Below are 17791 nucleotides of genomic sequence, written 5' to 3' on the forward strand. Positions count from 1 at the left end.
AGGTGCCTGGAAGACAGTCTCTTTTGTCTGAACTCAGTTCAGTACCTTGGCAGCTGGCCACAGGCAGACTCTTCTTGCTTGGAATTTGGTCTGGATTTTTTTTTGTTTGTTTGATTTTATCTTACTCTTTCAGAAACCTTGTATTGTTTTTTCTGTTTGGAAGAAGAGCTAAGTGACTAATTTTAGTAGATCTTTGTGGTTATTCCTGTCTTTGGGGGTAAAAAAGAAAAAGACTGAGTTAATAGTTTTCTGCAAGATCTTTGTCTCCTCCTATGAAAAGACAATTGGGGGTGTGGGGGACAGAAAGTAGGAAGAATAGATATATGACATACAGGAAAGTGCATAAATCTTTACAACATGATGAATTTTTACATATGTAAACACTTAGGTGACTGCCACCCAAATCAGTATGTCGAACCTTTTCAGTACCCCAGAAGGCTTTCTTCTGCATCCTCCCAGTCAGTATTCTCCCTGCCCCAAACAATAACCATTTCGTTCCTTCTTTCAGCATAGATTAGTTTGACCTGCTTTTGAATTTAAGGTAGATGGAACCTACACTCTTTTGGTTTTGGCCCTTTTACACAACTTTATGTCTGGGACTCATCTGTGTTTTGCTTCTATCAGTAATTCTTTCTTATTGGGAGAAGTCAGGTATCTTGTTTATGTCTCAGAATGATCCATCATCATCTGCAGTCTTTATTTGACATACCATCTTCATATTTTGTTGTTATAAGTATAAAAATCCCAATGATGTTACCTTTAGCGAACTCACTACTCTTGCACTTAAAAGCCAAAGTGCCGCAATGCTTGAGTGATAGTAGAAAACGTACTGTTATGACACTGATGTGTATTTCTTTTAAATCATTTATGAAGACATTTTTAAAATAATGAAGTTTTTGATCTTAATAAAAATATGAGGGAATCTGTACAAAATAGATGGTGATTATTTGCATTTTCAAAAAGGATTTGGTTTAGTTTTTTAATAAACTAAATTGGAAAATTCCCCAAATGAATTTAAGTTATATTTCGATTTAAAAACATTTCCTTTATCCATAGCCCTTCAGGAATAAGCTTCTTGAATAGCAGAAAACTCTGGGAGAATGTATTTCAAGTATTTTTAATAATAAACCATTCAGAAGCCTTCCATTTTCCCTTCAGAAGTTTTTAAATGTCCTCCCTAACTGTTTGTTTTATGGGGTGCAATTAAAAATTTTTATTTCAGTAGTTCAGATATTTGACATGGTACATGATGTTAAGAAGTATGAAAATACTTCAAAAAATGTCTTCCAACACTAGACCACACATGTAGTTTCATCCAATCAATCAACGTTAGTTACAGACTTATTTATTGTTTGCTGTACTGCACAGCTTGTGGGATCTTGACTTCCCCAACTAGGGAGGTATCTGATCTGGCAGTAAGAGGGCCAAGTCCTAACCACTGGAACACCAAGGAGTTCCTCGTTACAGATTTCTTATGTATCCATCCTGACATTTCATATGTCTACTAAATGCAATAGTGCAGATGTAAGAAATGTGTTCAGAATTCCTAAATTAGTTTATGGAACTTGAATATTTTTCTGGTTTATCAGTTTCATACAGTAGTAATTCTTAACTGGTACACTAGATATTTTGTTCCCCTCCCTTTTACCTATAGACCTCCTGTATGGTCTTCATATTCTGCTGACAGATGCCTTTGCAGTATTTAATGGGTGCAGTGGTTCATGGTAACCACTGGGGTTGGTAGAGAAAGGTCATAAACTAAATGCTGCTGAGCTGTTTAAACATTTACAAAAGTGTGAATGTGGGGGAAATCAAAACTGAGTTTTATATAGAGAAGTTACACTGCTATACCTGGGTATAAACTTTAATAGGGATTCCACTATATCTTAAAAGTACTGCAGTTTTGAAAACTGAAACTATGTGTGGACTTTCTGATCTAGAGGTAACATTTTATATACTGTAGTAGCAATCTGTTAGGGAATATTGGCTAAGATTTAAGAAAAATTAGTAGTTTTTTGATAAACTTATGTAATAGGAACTTGAAGACAAAAATAACAAAACTTTGTCTTTACTGAAATAAAGTACTACTATAAATTGCTGTTAAATATATTTTCCCCTTGTTTTTTACAGAGAGATTTAGGGTACCTGTTTTGAAATGCAGTTTCAAAAACATACTGTGGTTGAATTTAGGGTTTGTGAGGGGAAAAATTTAGGATTTATGTCCTTACGGATTGAGCTAGTTGTCAAGAATCAAAAGTTATAATTCCATTAGCATTAGCTAGCTTAATGATCTCTTCATCTTAAATGGGGTAATAGCTATTTTGATTTCTCTTGGAATTATTTCCAAGCAAAATACAAATACTAAAGTGCTTTCAAAAAGCATTACTATTAATGCAGCTATGAAATATATTCTCTTCCTGTATTGAGCCTTTCTTTCCCTGATAAGTCCCTAACATTGTAGCAAATCCACTATGCAACCCCATAGGTAAACAACCCCATATGTGAGAGCAAATATGAAAACAGATAAAATTAGTTATCTTAGATCCTGAATGCAGCTTATTCCCACAGCATTTCGGCTTGATGTTCTTTCAGTTGCCTTACACTCAGTTTTCATATTAAGCAGGTGTTACCACAGTAGTGGCGTGCTGCGATTCATGGGGTCGCAAAGGGTCGGACATGACTGAGCAGCTGAACTGAACTGAACTGAGCTGAACCACAGTAGTGGGCATTACTTTGCAAAGATTATAGGGGTTGAACAAGCTGTTGCAACTAACTATTCTGATTAAAACATGTCCGTTAGAGTCAGGTGTACCAAAAGGTAGGGAAGCAGAAGCAAGCAAGTGACTTAACTGTAGTGATGTTAAATTGGCACTTGGTTGAGTACTTCAAAAGTAATCAAAGAAAGTAACATTCAGACTTGTTACTTGAGCTACTGAAATACAAAAGGCAGCCATAAAATAAGGGTGCATCGGGGATAGGGTCATACCATTATTTGAGATTTTTACTCTACTTTCCAATACATAGTTTGTTCTAAATATATAGTTGACCTGGCCTTCCCCCCCCCCTTATTTATGAGTTTGTATTTTCAGATGTCATTAATATTGGATTGCTTTTGTAATAGTAAACTCTTCCTGTATAGGTATGAAATCACCAGAAGAACAGCTGGTGTGTCTGCCACCACAGGAGGCCTTCCCTAACGACCCCCGGGTAATAAGTAGGCCGAGGAGTTCTGATCACCAGTTTCCATCCTCTCCATTTACAGACACGGGGCAGGGCCCCACTGAGGGGGACGCGGTGACAGGCCAGGTGGTGACGGAGGAGCAGTGCGTGCCGGCGCCAGAGCCGCCTGCAGTGAGCGAGGCCACAGAGAGGACAGTGCTAGGGGAGTACAACCTCTTTTCCAGGAAGATAGAAGAGATTCTGAAGCAAAAGAATGTTTCATATGTCAGCAGAATTTCCACACCTATCTTTTCAACGCAAGAGAAGATGAAACGGCTTTCTGAGTTCATATATTCTAAAACTTCCAAAGCTGGTGTACAGGAGTTTGTAGATGGCTTGCATGAGAAACTAAATACTATTATTATCAAAGCATCAGCCAAGAGTGGGAATTTGCCACCAGTCAGTGTTAATGAGTCTTGTCCTAAGATAGCACTGAGTCCTCTGGGGAGGCATGTCGTGCCAGTTTCCTCAAGCGACTTCAGCAGTAAACACAGTCTTGAACCACTTGGTAGTGATGCTTTGAAAGACACCAGCTCTCATGAGCAGCATTCCTCCTCAGCTCTGGGTTTAACTGAAGTAGAGGTGAACCAGCCGCATCAAGCCACGGAGCCGGTGGCGACTTCCGATCATACTGTACCTGGTGATGCTGCCCGGGAACCAGGAGAAAAAGAAACCGCGAAGTCGCCCAGTGATGTAAACATTTCTGCCCAGCCAGCTCTTTCAAATTTTATAAGCCAGTTAGAGCCTGAAGTTTTTAACAGTTTGGTTAAAATCATGAAAGATGTCCAGAAAAATACTGTGAAATTTTATATTCATGAAGAAGAAGAGAGTGTGCTCTGTAAAGAAATAAAGGTAACTAAATGAGAAGGTAATTGTAATGCTGTCTAAACTTGTGTTGTTGAGTCTGATCTCTATAAAATGGATTTTTTGTTTTTTAAATGCTGACCATATTATTTTTTATAATTTAATGCAGAGTGGAGTAAAAGACTAGTAAGTTCAACTAAATTCAGAACCTGTGATCTAAACATCTTAGAATTTTGAATCTTATTTTGCATAGTCTCACTTTAAAGACCAATTGCATATGTATTGCCATACCTTTACATTATTGATTCAAAGATTTTAAATGTTTCTTGGGTTTTTTAACGAAGCAGAGGGAGAGATGCAGAGAAATGAAGTTGTCACTGTGTACCTCATGGGGTTTTATCAATCAGACAGAAAAACAAAACCGCCCGGGATGGCCTAATGATGGTATCTTTTGGTGTTTATTGATGTCCTGGGCATGCCAGGGTTCCCTATAGCCCTTATTGATCAAAAAACATGATTCTGAAAAACTTACCCAATCATGAAAGATTCTTTATTGCAGGGTATAATTTTTGTACTCAAGCTATGGAGTGCACTAGCATTTCAGGCAGTTGATTTAAAAAAAAACACACACATAGAGACATACATAATTTATAACACATGGGACAGTTGTACTTGTGGTTAACTAGTAATTAAATAGTGGTAGTAGTTAGCCAACTAGTATTCACTAAACTGTGTAGCATTTTAATTCCTTCGGGGAATGCCTTGTTTGTGTCACTGTTTTTGTGAAAGTGGCTCAGTCATGTCCGACTCTTCGCGACCCCGTGGACTGTATAGTCCATGGAATTCTCCAGGCCAGAACACTGGATTGGGTAGTCTTCCCCTTCTCCAGGGGATCTTCCCAACCCAGGGATCAGACCCAGGTTTCCCACATTGCAGGAGGATTCTTTACCAGCTGAGCCACAAGGGAAGTAAGCCCTAGTTTTCCTTAGAAAGGGAATGCCTTAGTTTTTTAAATATACCTCCTCTCATTTTCAATTTACTTACCATGATGAGCTTCTACTTTTTTAGTTAGAGAAAGCAGAAGGGACTGTAAGTTACTTACAGCCCAGAGTGCATCAGAAACTCCATGCTTTGATTGCCCTGAGCCTTGGTCAGTTTGAGGATCTCTGCTGTTGGCATACTTGATTTGATGTGCTCAGGGGAAGGTGAAGAGCATGGAAGTGAAGGCAGCCAAGTGCTCAGCATGTTGCCTTTACTCATTTCCTGGAGTTCTTGGGAAGATGGAACCAGATTTATCAGGAACTTCTTGGTTGCAGTTTTGCCCTGTATGATTAAGCATTGAGCTTCTCCACATTCTTTCACCCCCAGCAACATGTTACCACCTCTCTGGGGGCATCAGCGCACACTGGCCTGGAGCTCCATGAGGGTGGGTTGGGCACAGTTCCCAGTGTGCTCAGCGTAGCTCCATCTCCCACCGTATTTTAAAGATTGTAAGACACTTAGAGTAAATGTGTTTACTTAGGAATGGTGGTTTTAATCCATTATGGCTTAGAGTAAATCATATTTCTGTTATTTATTTTATGTAGAAGAGAAAAAGGACGTGTATTTTAAAAATGAAATTAGATCAGAATTTAACTCTTAATTAATACCCTTGGAAATTTTGCAAAATGTTAAAGTATAGGACTTCATGAATAAAATTTTAAACTTCCTAAATATTTCTGGAATCAAAATGATTTGTTGCTTTATGAGTTATACTCTTATATAAAACAAACTTGCATCTAAAGCTTCTTAATGTAAACAAACGAAAAATTACAAGCAGCTCTATTAGACACTAATTTCCTTTTTCATAACTTGATGGTGAGCTGCTCTGGGCTCTCTCCAGAGGCTTCAGAGGCTAGAGTAAAATGAAACAACATAGAAGATGCTTCTGGGCTACACAGAAACATCCTCTTTGGGTGTGACACTTCTAGACAGCTCTTAAAAACTGGTGGGGGCAAGCTTGGTTTAGATTTATGGTTATCTTTGTTAACCATGAGAGAATTAATCTCCTGAGTCTGAAATGAGGAATGTGACCTTCAGAATCCTGCCTTTTGCTTCAGGGTTCAGGATTCCCCTAGCAAGCAAAGAGAACGGTGCCAGGACTGGCTCTCTTATGTCCTTTGAAAGGTAGTAACTGTGGTAGTACTGTGTTACCAGCATGGTAGGAGGCATTATTGGGAGAGTCTTGTTTTGTTTGAAGGTGTAGACTTGACAGGCAGGGCTAATTAATATTTAAGTACCACTGTACATATTGAAGCTCTGTATGAATGATCTTGGGGTGGTTGTGAATTAAATGGGCTTCAGCAGTTGGAAAAGTGCTTTGTAACTTTGAGGAATATACTGGTAACTGCTGCAGATAATCAGGGGCCTGCTTTAAAGGAAAGGAAAATGGAAGTGAGGGAGTGGCTGCCCAGAATAAGTACTAAGTTAAAAACCTGGGCTAATCCATTCTTTCTGCTCTGTTACCCCAGCTGGCATTTACTTGGCCTTGACTGCATAGGATTAGTGATGCTGAGATTGTGACCGTGAAAGCTCTGAGCTTCACAGTCTTCTCTAAGAGTGGCCTTGATCTCTGAGGGCCTTGGTGTAAAGGTCATCATTAATCATAGTCTAGTAGTAGTTAAATATAACCAGTTTATCTTGCATTTCTGGCGTTAAATGGATGTTTGCAAGAAGACTTTCAAATGTTGATTTAGTTTGTTTTTTCTTTTCAACAGGAGTATCTTATCAAATTAGGCAATACAGAGTGTCACCCAGAACAGTTTTTGGAACGAAGATCAAAATTAGATAAACTATTGATTATTATTCAAAATGAAGACATTGCAGGTTTCATTCACAAGGTAGACTATTACACTGAATTCCTTACTTTGGTTGTAAAAAATCTCTACTATCTTTGAGACTGAAGCTGTTTGTTTTTAAAGTATTGTTAAGTTTTAAAGGAGATAAAACTTCGAGGTTAGGACATCTAGGACTTGCACTGTGCTCTGTGAATTGACTTGAGGGATTCCTATTTGTACCTCTGCAAAATTTTAAATTGTGGCATATCACATTATCTTCCCATCGCTTAGTCAAGAGTAAGAACATTGGCTCATTGAATGCCACTGGGTCTGCTGACTGTTGTTACCACCTTCATTCATATATGCCCCCTCTTTGCCAAACCAGTCCCCCTGTCCTTTGGGTTTGGGGGTGCCGCATCTAGTCTTAGGAGCTTGTGTCAGGTACCACTGCTCTCTGAAGTCTTTCGTGACTGTTCCAGGCTCTTGCCTCATTTGAATGCTCAGTACTCACAGAGCAGGACAAGTTAGCATTCATCATTCTGAATGATGAATTTCCAGGTCTGTTATAAGTGTCTCTTCCTTAGAGTATTCTGTCAACATAGATGCCCAGTACACGTCAGTTTGTATATTTGGAAAAAATGTAAATATTTTTGCATTTGACTTTTCAGAGGCAACACACTAACTAGTACAGGTGAGCCACAGTATGTTTCTTGGACATTTCACACTTTAGTCTGTCCTTATTTCTATTTTTATTTTCGTATTTAAATAGGTACCTTGTTTGGTGATGTTAAAGAAGCTCCCTTGTGTTAGTTTTGCTGGTGTTGATAGTCTGGATGATGTTAAAAATCATACATACAATGAATTATTTGTATCTGGAGGTTTTATTGTTTCTGATGAATCCATTCTAAATCCAGAAGTAATCACAATCGGTAAGATACATTCTCTTAAGCATGTAACTACTTTTCTCATGTATTGTTTGTTTTGCCAGTCACAGGTAATTACCATCATTTTTTGGAATGTTTATTACTACAGATTTGTTTGCCGTTCTTTTACTCTATGAATTAACTTCCACTAAATCTGGCATAAAGCAGGGCTCTCTGCACCTTCTTTACTTAGATTACTTTTGGTTTTTGTTAACTTGTTTTTTGTGTGTAGATGTTATTAGAGACAGAGCTAGATCTCCCTCCCTTAGAGGGGGGAAAAAGAGAAAATACTACATAGGAAAGTAGGTATTCCTACATAGTATCAGCAGACATGTCTTCCATAATTCAGTTGTGGAGTGACTTATTTACTGAATTTAAAACAAACTTCATTGTCTCTAACAGAGAACCTTAAAAATTTTTTGACATTCCTCGAAGAACTTAGTACTCCAGAAGGAAAATGGCAATGGAAAGTCCACTGTAAATTTCAGAAAAAACTAAAGGAACTGGGCAGGTAAGGTTTGAAAAATAACTGTATTGGTTATTGATTTTAATGTTTTGTTCACAGGGTTTTGTTCTCTATATGTTTACAGATGATAGATGCTGCTCAGTTTTCATAGGTATCTTTTGCCAGCCAAAATGGTATTCTTGTTTATGTAGAGGTTTGCCAAAGTTCTAGTTAGGTATATGACCTTTGCCATTTGGGTTTAGAATTATAAAATGAGATAATCAGCATTCTTCTTCTTTTTTCATGAACCATATATATGCCAACTAGATCAGGTCCTATCTCAGTTAATCTAATAACACTACACATGAGACAAGGATTAATTTTGACATGATAAGGAGTTCTAGGATTAGTTCATTAATTTGTGTAAATAAGTGATTTCTAACATGTCCAGAAGTCACTTCTGAAAGTGATTCTTGAATAGTAAACTAGTCCCTTGAGAGGCTCTGCAAATGATTGTTGTAATCAGATGACTGCTAGAGTCCATATAATGTATTTATTTTACAGAGTTAAGGATCTGAGAAACTGTAGTTAAGGATACTATGTTACATTCTGTCAGTCAGCATTTCCAAAACATAGGCCACAAAACTTTTTTCTTCTTGTACCTATTGAAATTCCATGGCACACAATTAGGGAAATTCAGGCCTAAATAATTTTAAATTAATTTTCATTATATTTGATTTTTTAAAAAACATCAAATCATGTGAAGTAGGCATTGGGCAAGTCTTTTGTAACAGATACCAACACTGAGGACCAGAGGTATAACCTGTTCAAGTTAGTGCCCTCATCTTCCTGACAACAGCCAAATAGTTTCTACCACAGGTTGCCTTGTGTCTGGGGGTAGAGATAGCTTAGAGCCGTGTTCTTTTTGAAGGGAAGATTTATATACTTTCTGTCCTTTTATGCCTTTGATTGCATTTCTATATTGGTGAAGCTGAAGAGAAGTGTAATTTATTTAGTAAGTTGAGATTTCTGTCTGAACTGAGTAACTGGTCCTCAGGCTTTGGACCCAGAGAAGGCCCTTAACCATGGGGTTGCAGAGTCTCCACTCTTCCTCTACTCAGAAGCACCCATGCATCAGGCAGTGAGCCACGCAGTGTGGTTGTGATCAGTTGCCTCTATTGAGAAATTATGCTGTTAATTTCAAGCGAAAACATCCATACTAAATTTTAGCAGATTCAGATACTGAACTACTTAATTTCACAGATTGAATGCTAAAGCTCTAAGTCTGTTGACGCTACTGAATGTCTATCAGAAGAAACATCTGGTTGAAATTTTGTCATACCACAATTGTGATTCACAAACTCGAAATGCTCCAGAATTGGATTGCCTTATCAGACTTCAGGCTCAGAACATACAGCACCGGCACATAGTCTTTTTAACAGGTAAAGCAAATGCTCTTTTCTACTATGAATACAGGAATGTGGGCGAAAGGATTTTGTGGCACTGTGTGGGGGTGTTTCTGAAAATGTGGAGGAAAGGGTTTTTGAGGGCTGCGGGCAGGCATTATAATTTTATATTTTCAAGTGTTTTTTATATTCAACATTTTTTCCCCCCAAATTAGAAAAGAGTATCAAGATGATTTCTAGTTATACTGATAATGGAATAGTGGTTGCAACTGCTGAAGACTTCATGCAAAACTTTAAAAATCTCGTGGGCTATCACAACTCAATCACAGAAGAAGACCTTCCATTGCTTGGTGCTAATGAGAATCTTGAGTCACAGTCAGGTAACTTTTCAGTAGTTTTCATTTTCTTTAAGGTAGACAGAAAAAGAATGGTTTGGCTTTGATTTCAGATAATGAAAACTTATTTTGAAACTGCTCAGCTCAGTGTAAACAGCTTCAGGGGGAGTGTTTCAAGGCATTTATCATTCTTTTACTTAGAATATACAAAAATGTCATTTACTATGCTGTAGTCCATGTAAGCTGTTAAAGAGTTAATGGTAGACTGCATACTATACTTATATAGAGTAAGCATTTTCTTTGGAGGTAATGTAAGTATTATTGGCTTCTGTTGTGATTTAAAGCAGTTTAATGATAAAAGTAGTAGAGATATCCATAGCTTTAGTCTTTTGTGAGATGGCCTCTGCTTTGGTTCCAGGTTTTATGTAAAATGAAAGATGTACTTTTTGTTTTCGAGGAAAAGCAGAGATGATCGAACATTTCATAGAGCTAACCAATTTATTTAGTAGTAATCCAGTGAAGCTAGATGTCAGAATTTTTATTTTATATTTGTCTTGTCAAATACTGAATTACCGTATAACTTTAGATGCTGTTTTGACATTAACCCCTTTGGAGCTGGGAGTTGGGATTTCCCAACATTAAACGTGAACACATTTCGCAGAAGCTTTTAGCATCGGATTATCTGGACATTCACACCTAGTGTGAGTGTTGTGACTAAGTGAACTTGTGGCAGAAGACCAAGCTTTAAGGGATTGTGGACTTGCAGACCCTGACGCATTATATTGTGTGAGTAGTGTATAATTTTAAAACTTAAACAAATTGTGTATTTCAATAGAGGAGGACTTTTTGTTTTTTAAATGTAGCTCTTTTAGAAAACGATGAAAAGGATGAAGAGGATATGTCTCTGGATTCAGGGGATGAAATCTCACAAATAGAAGTATGCAGCAATTTTCATTCAGAAATATTGGAGAAAGAGACCAAAGGATCACGTGGAACAGATCAAAAAATGAATATTCAAATTGAGTTGCAATCGTCTCTTGACTTGCAAAAAAGTTTATTCGAAGATGAGACTTATCAAATTGATTCTGCAGAGAGAGCTTCTATTGATAGAGTATGCTCTGAAGGAGAGAACAGTAATTCAGCTGAACGAGATTCATATAGCAACTTTCAGGTTTATCACAGTCGATTAAATATGTCCCATCAGTTTAGTCATTTTAATGTTCTCACTCATGAGACATTTTTGGGCACACCATATGCCCTTTCATCAAGTCAGACTCAAGAAAGTGAAAATGACTTTTTATCTGCTTATACTCAAAGCTTGGATAGAGAGAAATCTCCATCTCCATTAAGTTGGTGGAAAAGTGATTCTTGCAGGCCGTTTTCAAAACAGAAATAATTATAGTACTTTTTTTAATAGGTTGTTATGGACTTTTTCTGTTTCTTAAAAGTGAATTAACAATTTATATTTCTTTCTCTAAACAAAAGGTTTCTTTTCTTTCTCATGTTTCTTTTTTCCCCCCTTATTTAAATCATGATGGCCTGTAACAGTTGAAGCCTCGGAAAATTGAAATAAATATATATATTTTTAACATATATTGTACTTGAATTATCTCATGTTGGCACTTCTAAGTTTTACACTTTATATGTCATCTGTACTTTGGCTTCAAATTGAAGCTTGTTTTATATATAAAACTAGGATATTTGCAAAAGGATAGTGCACAGTAGTGGCTTTACTTTTCTTTCCCTAATGTCAGATTATCCCAAATACTTTTGCTGAAATGATGTATCAACTATTGTATTTATTTAAGCTTTTGTACAGTGTTTTTACACAGGTATAAGCCAGTGACATTAATAAATATTTACAGGATTTTGGCTCAATACCTCAGGATTTATCGAACAAAGCAGTTTCATTTAGGTTATAAAACTATGTACTTAGGACTTAATACCAGGCAGCATTAATTTTTATCTTTAGACTTAACCATGTAACTTTGCCTGTTACTAAAATTTTGATCAAGCTTTTTTTTTCAGTGCTTATGTGGTCCTTAGACTTAACCAAATTCAGTTTCATATTTCAAAAGATAGGCTTCTGTTTATTACAGGCAGTTTATTAACATATTAACAGTTTGAAACCAACTTTGCTACAGGTTTTTAAATTGTTAGAAAAAAATGTATGTATATTTTTCAGGTGGTAAGTAAGCACTTAAGTGCTGCACCAAAGTACATGGTGGAGACAAAAAATTTTAATCCACATGTATTGGTTAAAAAAATGCTTCTTCATTACTAATACAAACTTGTAACTGTTTTTGAAAACTGTAGTTTCTACAATAAAAGTCATCAAAGGACTTAAAAAACCTTCCTCATAAGCCTAAGCTGAATCTGGGCTATTTTAGTAATGTCGGGACATCAGACCTTCCTTTGGCCACTAAAAGAGCTTTAGGTCCTATTCTTCAAACTCTTTTTATAGAGTATGATAAGTGGTGTTTCAATTAGTAAGCCTACATGTAAAGTGTGGAAGAACATGATCTGTAAACTCCAGGCTGTGTTAAGGTAAGTAGATAAATACCCACATTGTGACAGAGCAGGTAACTTTTTTTTAACTAAGCTTTTATGAAACTTTTATTGTTTTAAATACATAAAATATATACACAGCATTTTTCTACATAGTGTACAAGTTTTAAATAAGCATTTAAAAAATCAGTCTAGGCTACTTGTAAAAACACAGTTAAGCAACAATCACATTTTATAATTTGGAACACGAAGGATTTAATTTTCTACATTTAAAACGAAGAACTAAAATTCTCTTCTTGATTTGCAGCTAAAGGCATGAGATTAGTTTCCAACTCCCTTTGCTTCTGGAGAAGGCCCTGAAATCACATTGATTTGTTAGTAAAGTGTGCAAATTAACCCTATTCTATATTTACTTTGAAAACATGTTTTCAATTTTTACACCAGACTTTCTCACTTGGATACTGTACTTACTATATATAGCTATTATAGATTTGTAAGACTGTCTTCATATTTTTAGCATAAAACCAATAGAGATGGCCTTCCTTAAAGAGATGCCACCCCTTACCTTTTCCTCAAACGTCTTAAAAAGACCATGAGTCTCCCTTAACATCCAGTGTATATGTTGACTGCATTAACCTTAGTGGCTGGCACAGGGCCCTGCTGAAATAAGACATGGTCACTATATAGGTGAACGTATATGTATATTATATTCTTTCTCTTAACCTCACAGCGTTTTGTCTCCTCTAAGCTAGAGTATGCTTGTCATTTTCAAAGGTAATTAAGTAAAATCTGTGTGAATTACCGAGCTTGAGTTACAAAACTCAATCAAGGTATAAAAAGGCTAAAGGATTCTTGATAATCCTGTATTAATGGGGGTGATTTTCTAGATTTATAGAAAAAAAATTGTTAACACTTGAATCAACAACTTAAAATACAGAAGGCATTTGTAAATGACTGGACATGGAAAAGGTACTCCTAAAACTAGTTTATTTGGGAAAAAACTATATACTGTGAATCAAAACTAACTGCAAAAGCAGTTTGTAAGTCATTATTTTTTAAAGCACAGCAGCAGGTGTTTCTTCAAGGTTACCTGATAGAGAAAAGTTATAGACTTAAATATTGGATTTTTTACCTGAGCAAGATAATGAGTCACAGTTGGTCTGGGAGAAAAAGTCTGGTAAGATAATACATGTGATTTCACACTGAGTATATAGTGCTGTTTGGGTCTTGTGTCAATGTTCTGTTCTAAACACAGCCAACACATTCATTTTAATAAATTGTGAACTGCATTACTAAGAAACCACAACTGTACTTATTTTCTGCCTTTGGTTTTAGGGCCTTATTGATCATGCTTTGCCATTTCAAATGTATGCATTTTCATTCAATAAAATTGTTTTAATACTCACGTCTCATGATTTCATGCTGGGAAGAAATACTCTTTGGCAATGCGAATCAAATCAAAAAGTCTTGTAACCAGTCAGGCTTAAGTAACTGCTTAGCCATTCTAACAGAGTCCTCCACCAGAATATGGTCACACCTACACTATCAAAAGGCTCATACCTGTCTCAGGTCTGATAGTCCCTTAAGGATTGCTTGTTGTCGATCCCTGTTTTTCACCAAGTTAGGATTAAGTAGTGGGTCCCTGAGATGGTCAGAGGCAAACAGCTCTTCTTCTTGGTCTGAGGTGAGACAGGATGTAAATGACAAAATTCAAATACATTTCTGATACTATGAAATAGCCCAATGCTATAATTTTCTAGGGGCTCATTAATTTATATCCTAGGAAAGCACCAAGTAAAACTTAATACATATTCAATACAAAATTTTATAGTTCACTCCAAAAGAGCAAAATCCTACCCCTCCTGGGGTAAAGCTTATTAGTATTACTCATATACTAATTTGGATTTTGAATTCAGGGTGGGGATACATTTACTTACCATGTGCATTTTGGTACTGAGTATCCTGGGTTACAGGCCTAGACAATGGGGCCTCCGGATCCAGGTAATAAACCTCGTTTGTTCGGACATATGGAATAAAATGAAATGGATCAGAAATCCCAGGTGGTAATTCTGTGTGACTATGTCCTGAGATCAGTGTCTCTCTTTCATAATTATTATTTTTCAGTGTCTGAGTTTGTTGCGTTCTGCTTTTCACTGCCAGAATTGGTGGCGACTGAGACCTGTATTTTCCCAAAAGCACAATAAAGGACTTAAGAAGCATTAATCAACAATTCTGTCTTTTATTTTAGATTAAGCATTTTCTACTCTTCAGTCACATTTCAGTTTATTCTAAATGTACTTATAACATCTTATGGAACACTATTTATAAAAGGCTTCAGTTTTCTGATAATTTTTCCTAAAATAGGCCAATAAAATGGGATTAATTAGGGAGTTACTACTACTAGCTGAGGATATACATATACAGACACAGTCTAGAACAGGGAGAAAGCTTAAATTTTACTAGCTTCTCAGGATCAATGCTACCTAATTTGAGTCTAATGTTCATAATACAACTTTTACCACCTGAAGTAAACTTCCTATTAGAGCCACATTCAGAGACAACTCTAAACCAGATAGTTCATACACAAAAGCAGAGAATAAAAATATAACGATTCTAAATTTCCCGTTGGTTAATCTCTCATTGCTAACCAGTCATTTTCCTCTTCTCTCAGTTCAAGGAGAATGTCTGTTCCACTGTTGACATCTGGAAAATCAAAACTGTTTAAATCTGGAGCTAACAGAAAATGTCACATTCCTGCTTAGGCTGACCTTTATATCACATGGGAAGCACGAAGTAGCAATGAAAACCATAACATACCTTTCCCTGCTAAAACAATTAGTTCTCAGAGGCTCTTCTTCCTGTATGATGGAGAGATGAATGTAGAAAAGAGTAAGCAACAGTATTTCCATATATCCCCACAAATAATTGTAGTGGTTTACTTGTTATGTTTCTCAAACAATGATTTGAGCAACAGATACTAGATAATAGGCTAGGTATTTCTCCAGTCAGAGAAACCAAATCAGTCATTCCTGACCTTGCCCATTACCCTCTGTCTATACGGCTTTATTTCACTCAGAGTGTTGGTTCAAATATTCACTGTCACTGGTTGGTTGTTTTAGTCTTTGTGTCTGATTCTTTCGCAACCTCCTGGACTTAGCCCACCAGGCTCCTCTGTCCGTGGGATTTCCCAGGCAAGAATACTGGAGTAGGTTGCCATTCCCTTCAGGGGATCTTCCCACCCCAGGGATCAAACCCAGGTCTCCTGCTCCTGCATTGGCAGGCAGATTCTTTCCACTGAGCCACCTGGGAAGCTCTATATGTACAAGAGTTTTGAATGAATATTTGAATAAAGATTACTATTAATCTATACAGGGTTTAAGTGTAAATTTTTTTCTGTAAAGGACAGATAGTAAACTCAGCTTTGTGAGCCGTGTGCTGTCTGTTGCAATTACTCTAATAAACTCTTCTTGCAGCATGAAGTTGGCCACAGAGAAAAGAATGAGCATGGATGTGTTCCTAAAATGCTGCATGTGCAACAGGCGGCACTTACTACATTTGCAGCCTGCTTTTGCACAGAGTATTTTTCCTGTGGGCCATGGTTTGCTGACCCCTGGTGTAAACTAAAGCAAATTTCTAGAACTCTCATTCAAATCTAGAAAAGCCATGTCAAAACATGCATGTGAGGAACTGTAGTCTCATTCTAAAAACCTCAATGCATTTTAAAAAATATTTTTTAGACAGAACAGCTTTACCTTTCTGACTAGCTGCCGCCTGAAACTTGGCTCAGTTTCTTGATGAGATGAATGAAGAACTTCTGGTGAAGTGCCTCTATTTTGAGAGATTTGTCCAGAATTATTTCTTTCAATCAAATGAAGCAGTTCCATCTGCCTTCTTACCTTTTTTTCTTCTCTCAGCTTTTGAAGTTGTTTAGGGTACTTTTCTGATGCTGGAATATACCTTCTCAGTGGCTTATTTATGTTCCAGTCAGGCCTTTTAGGACATTTCTTTATATGTTTTGTTTGCTTCTCTGTTCTTGTGATCTGATTACACTGGTCATTATACCAACTGTTCTCTTTTTCTAAGTTGGCTTCTTTAATCTGACTTACTAGTTCTTGCTTGTTATTCTTAGTGTTAAACTCTTCATTAAATTCTGCAGCAATCTCAGGAGATGAACAATTTATAATTTCCCTCTCTGTTATCGATCCACAGTGTGATTCTGTATCGGTAAATACTCCTATATTTAAGTCATCTAAAAAAAAGTTTCAGGTGATTAATTTTTCTTCAAATTGTGGTAAAATATACATAATACAAAACTTACCCATCTTAACCATTTTTCAGAGGTATTAAAATTGCCCTCAAAAACTCTGTTTTGAAAATAAATTCTAAAGTTGCTGTAAAGCAGGGAGTTCAGCTCAGTGTTCTGTATTGACCTAGAGGACTGGGATGGGGGAGGTGGGAAGGAGGCTCAAGAGGGAGGAGATACCTACATACACATGGCCCCGTTCGCCTTGTGGTTCAGCAGAGACTAATGCAACACTGTAAAGCAATCATCTTCCAATTTAACAAAAACCTCTATACCCACTAAACAACTCCTTCCCCCTTCCTGCCACCTGGCGGCAACCACCTTCCTACCTGTATGATTTTGACCACTATAAACACAAGTAGAATCTAAGGTATTTGTCTTTTTCTGACTTGTTTCAGTTAGCATAATGTCCTCAAGGATCATCCAAGATGTCAGAATTTCCTCCCTTTTGTGTGAGTGTGTGTGTCTGTAGACACATACCCCATAATATTCCATTGTGTGTATATACCACATTTTTATTCATTCATCTGTCAGGGGACACCTGTGTTGCCTTGCCTCTGCCTTGGGCTATTCAAGACCTCACTTTTTGTAGTTGTCTTGGGTATACACCATAAGTGGGACTGCTGAACCATACAGTAATTGTGTATTAGATTTTCTAAGGCAGTGCCGCAGTTTGCCACAGCAGCTGCACCATTTTACATTTCCACCAATAAGGCACAAGTGTTCTGATTTCCCTGAATCTTTCATTAAACCCTTTTTAAGCACACAGTTCAGTGGTATCAAGCACACCGATGAGGCCACACAAGTCCAGGCCTACCAGCACCTCCCACAGACACCCTGCGCCCACTGCAGTAACTCCCCGTTCCACCCCCGTCCCAAACCCCAGCAACCACCACTCTACTATCCATACCTGAATTTGTTCATCCAACCCTAGATTCCTTGTACCAGTAAAACTATCTATATACAATATTTGTGCCTCCCTGCACAACTGCCCCCTCCCCTCAACTCCAGCTTATTTCACTCAGCATAAGG

At 37.1% G+C, this 17791-nt stretch overlaps 2 protein-coding genes across 19 annotated transcripts in view; one reads left to right on the forward strand and one right to left on the reverse strand.

Moving 5' to 3' along the window:
- TASOR (transcription activation suppressor) overlaps positions 1-13855 on the forward strand; it is a 48915-nt gene extending 35060 nt beyond the window's left edge. For 5 of the 12 annotated variants that reach the window (XM_065933452.1, XM_065933454.1, XM_065933459.1 and 2 more), the window contains 7 exons: positions 3140-4071; positions 6780-6902; positions 7609-7768; positions 8165-8273; positions 9471-9649; positions 9829-9993; positions 10812-13855. In XM_065933452.1, the coding sequence (XP_065789524.1) occupies positions 3140-4071; positions 6780-6902; positions 7609-7768; positions 8165-8273; positions 9471-9649; positions 9829-9993; positions 10812-11344 (2201 nt within the window). In that variant the 3' untranslated portion in view covers positions 11345-13855. Of the gene's footprint in view, positions 1-3139; positions 4072-6779; positions 6903-7608; positions 7769-8164; positions 8274-9470; positions 9650-9828; positions 9994-10534 lie in introns of all 12 variants that reach the window. The other 7 variants (XM_065933457.1, XM_065933458.1, XM_065933460.1 and 4 more) reach the window with 3 other exon arrangements.
- The window catches only part of CCDC66 (coiled-coil domain containing 66), a 51620-nt gene continuing 46375 nt past the window's right edge, over positions 12547-17791 (reverse strand). For 6 of the 7 annotated variants that reach the window (XM_065933471.1, XM_065933470.1, XM_065933469.1 and 3 more), the window contains exons 15-19: positions 16209-16705; positions 15274-15314; positions 14394-14635; positions 14017-14135; positions 12547-12812 (exon numbers count right to left, since the gene is read on the reverse strand). In XM_065933471.1, the coding sequence (XP_065789543.1) occupies positions 12726-12812; positions 14017-14135; positions 14394-14635; positions 15274-15314; positions 16209-16705 (986 nt within the window). In that variant the 3' untranslated portion in view covers positions 12547-12725. The remainder of the gene's footprint in view (positions 12813-14016; positions 14136-14393; positions 14636-15273; positions 15315-16208; positions 16706-17791) is intronic. The other variant, XM_065933472.1, reaches the window with a different exon arrangement.

This window comes from Muntiacus reevesi, chromosome 4, assembly GCF_963930625.1.
Source record: "Muntiacus reevesi chromosome 4, mMunRee1.1, whole genome shotgun sequence".
NCBI lineage: Eukaryota > Metazoa > Chordata > Mammalia > Artiodactyla > Cervidae > Muntiacus > Muntiacus reevesi.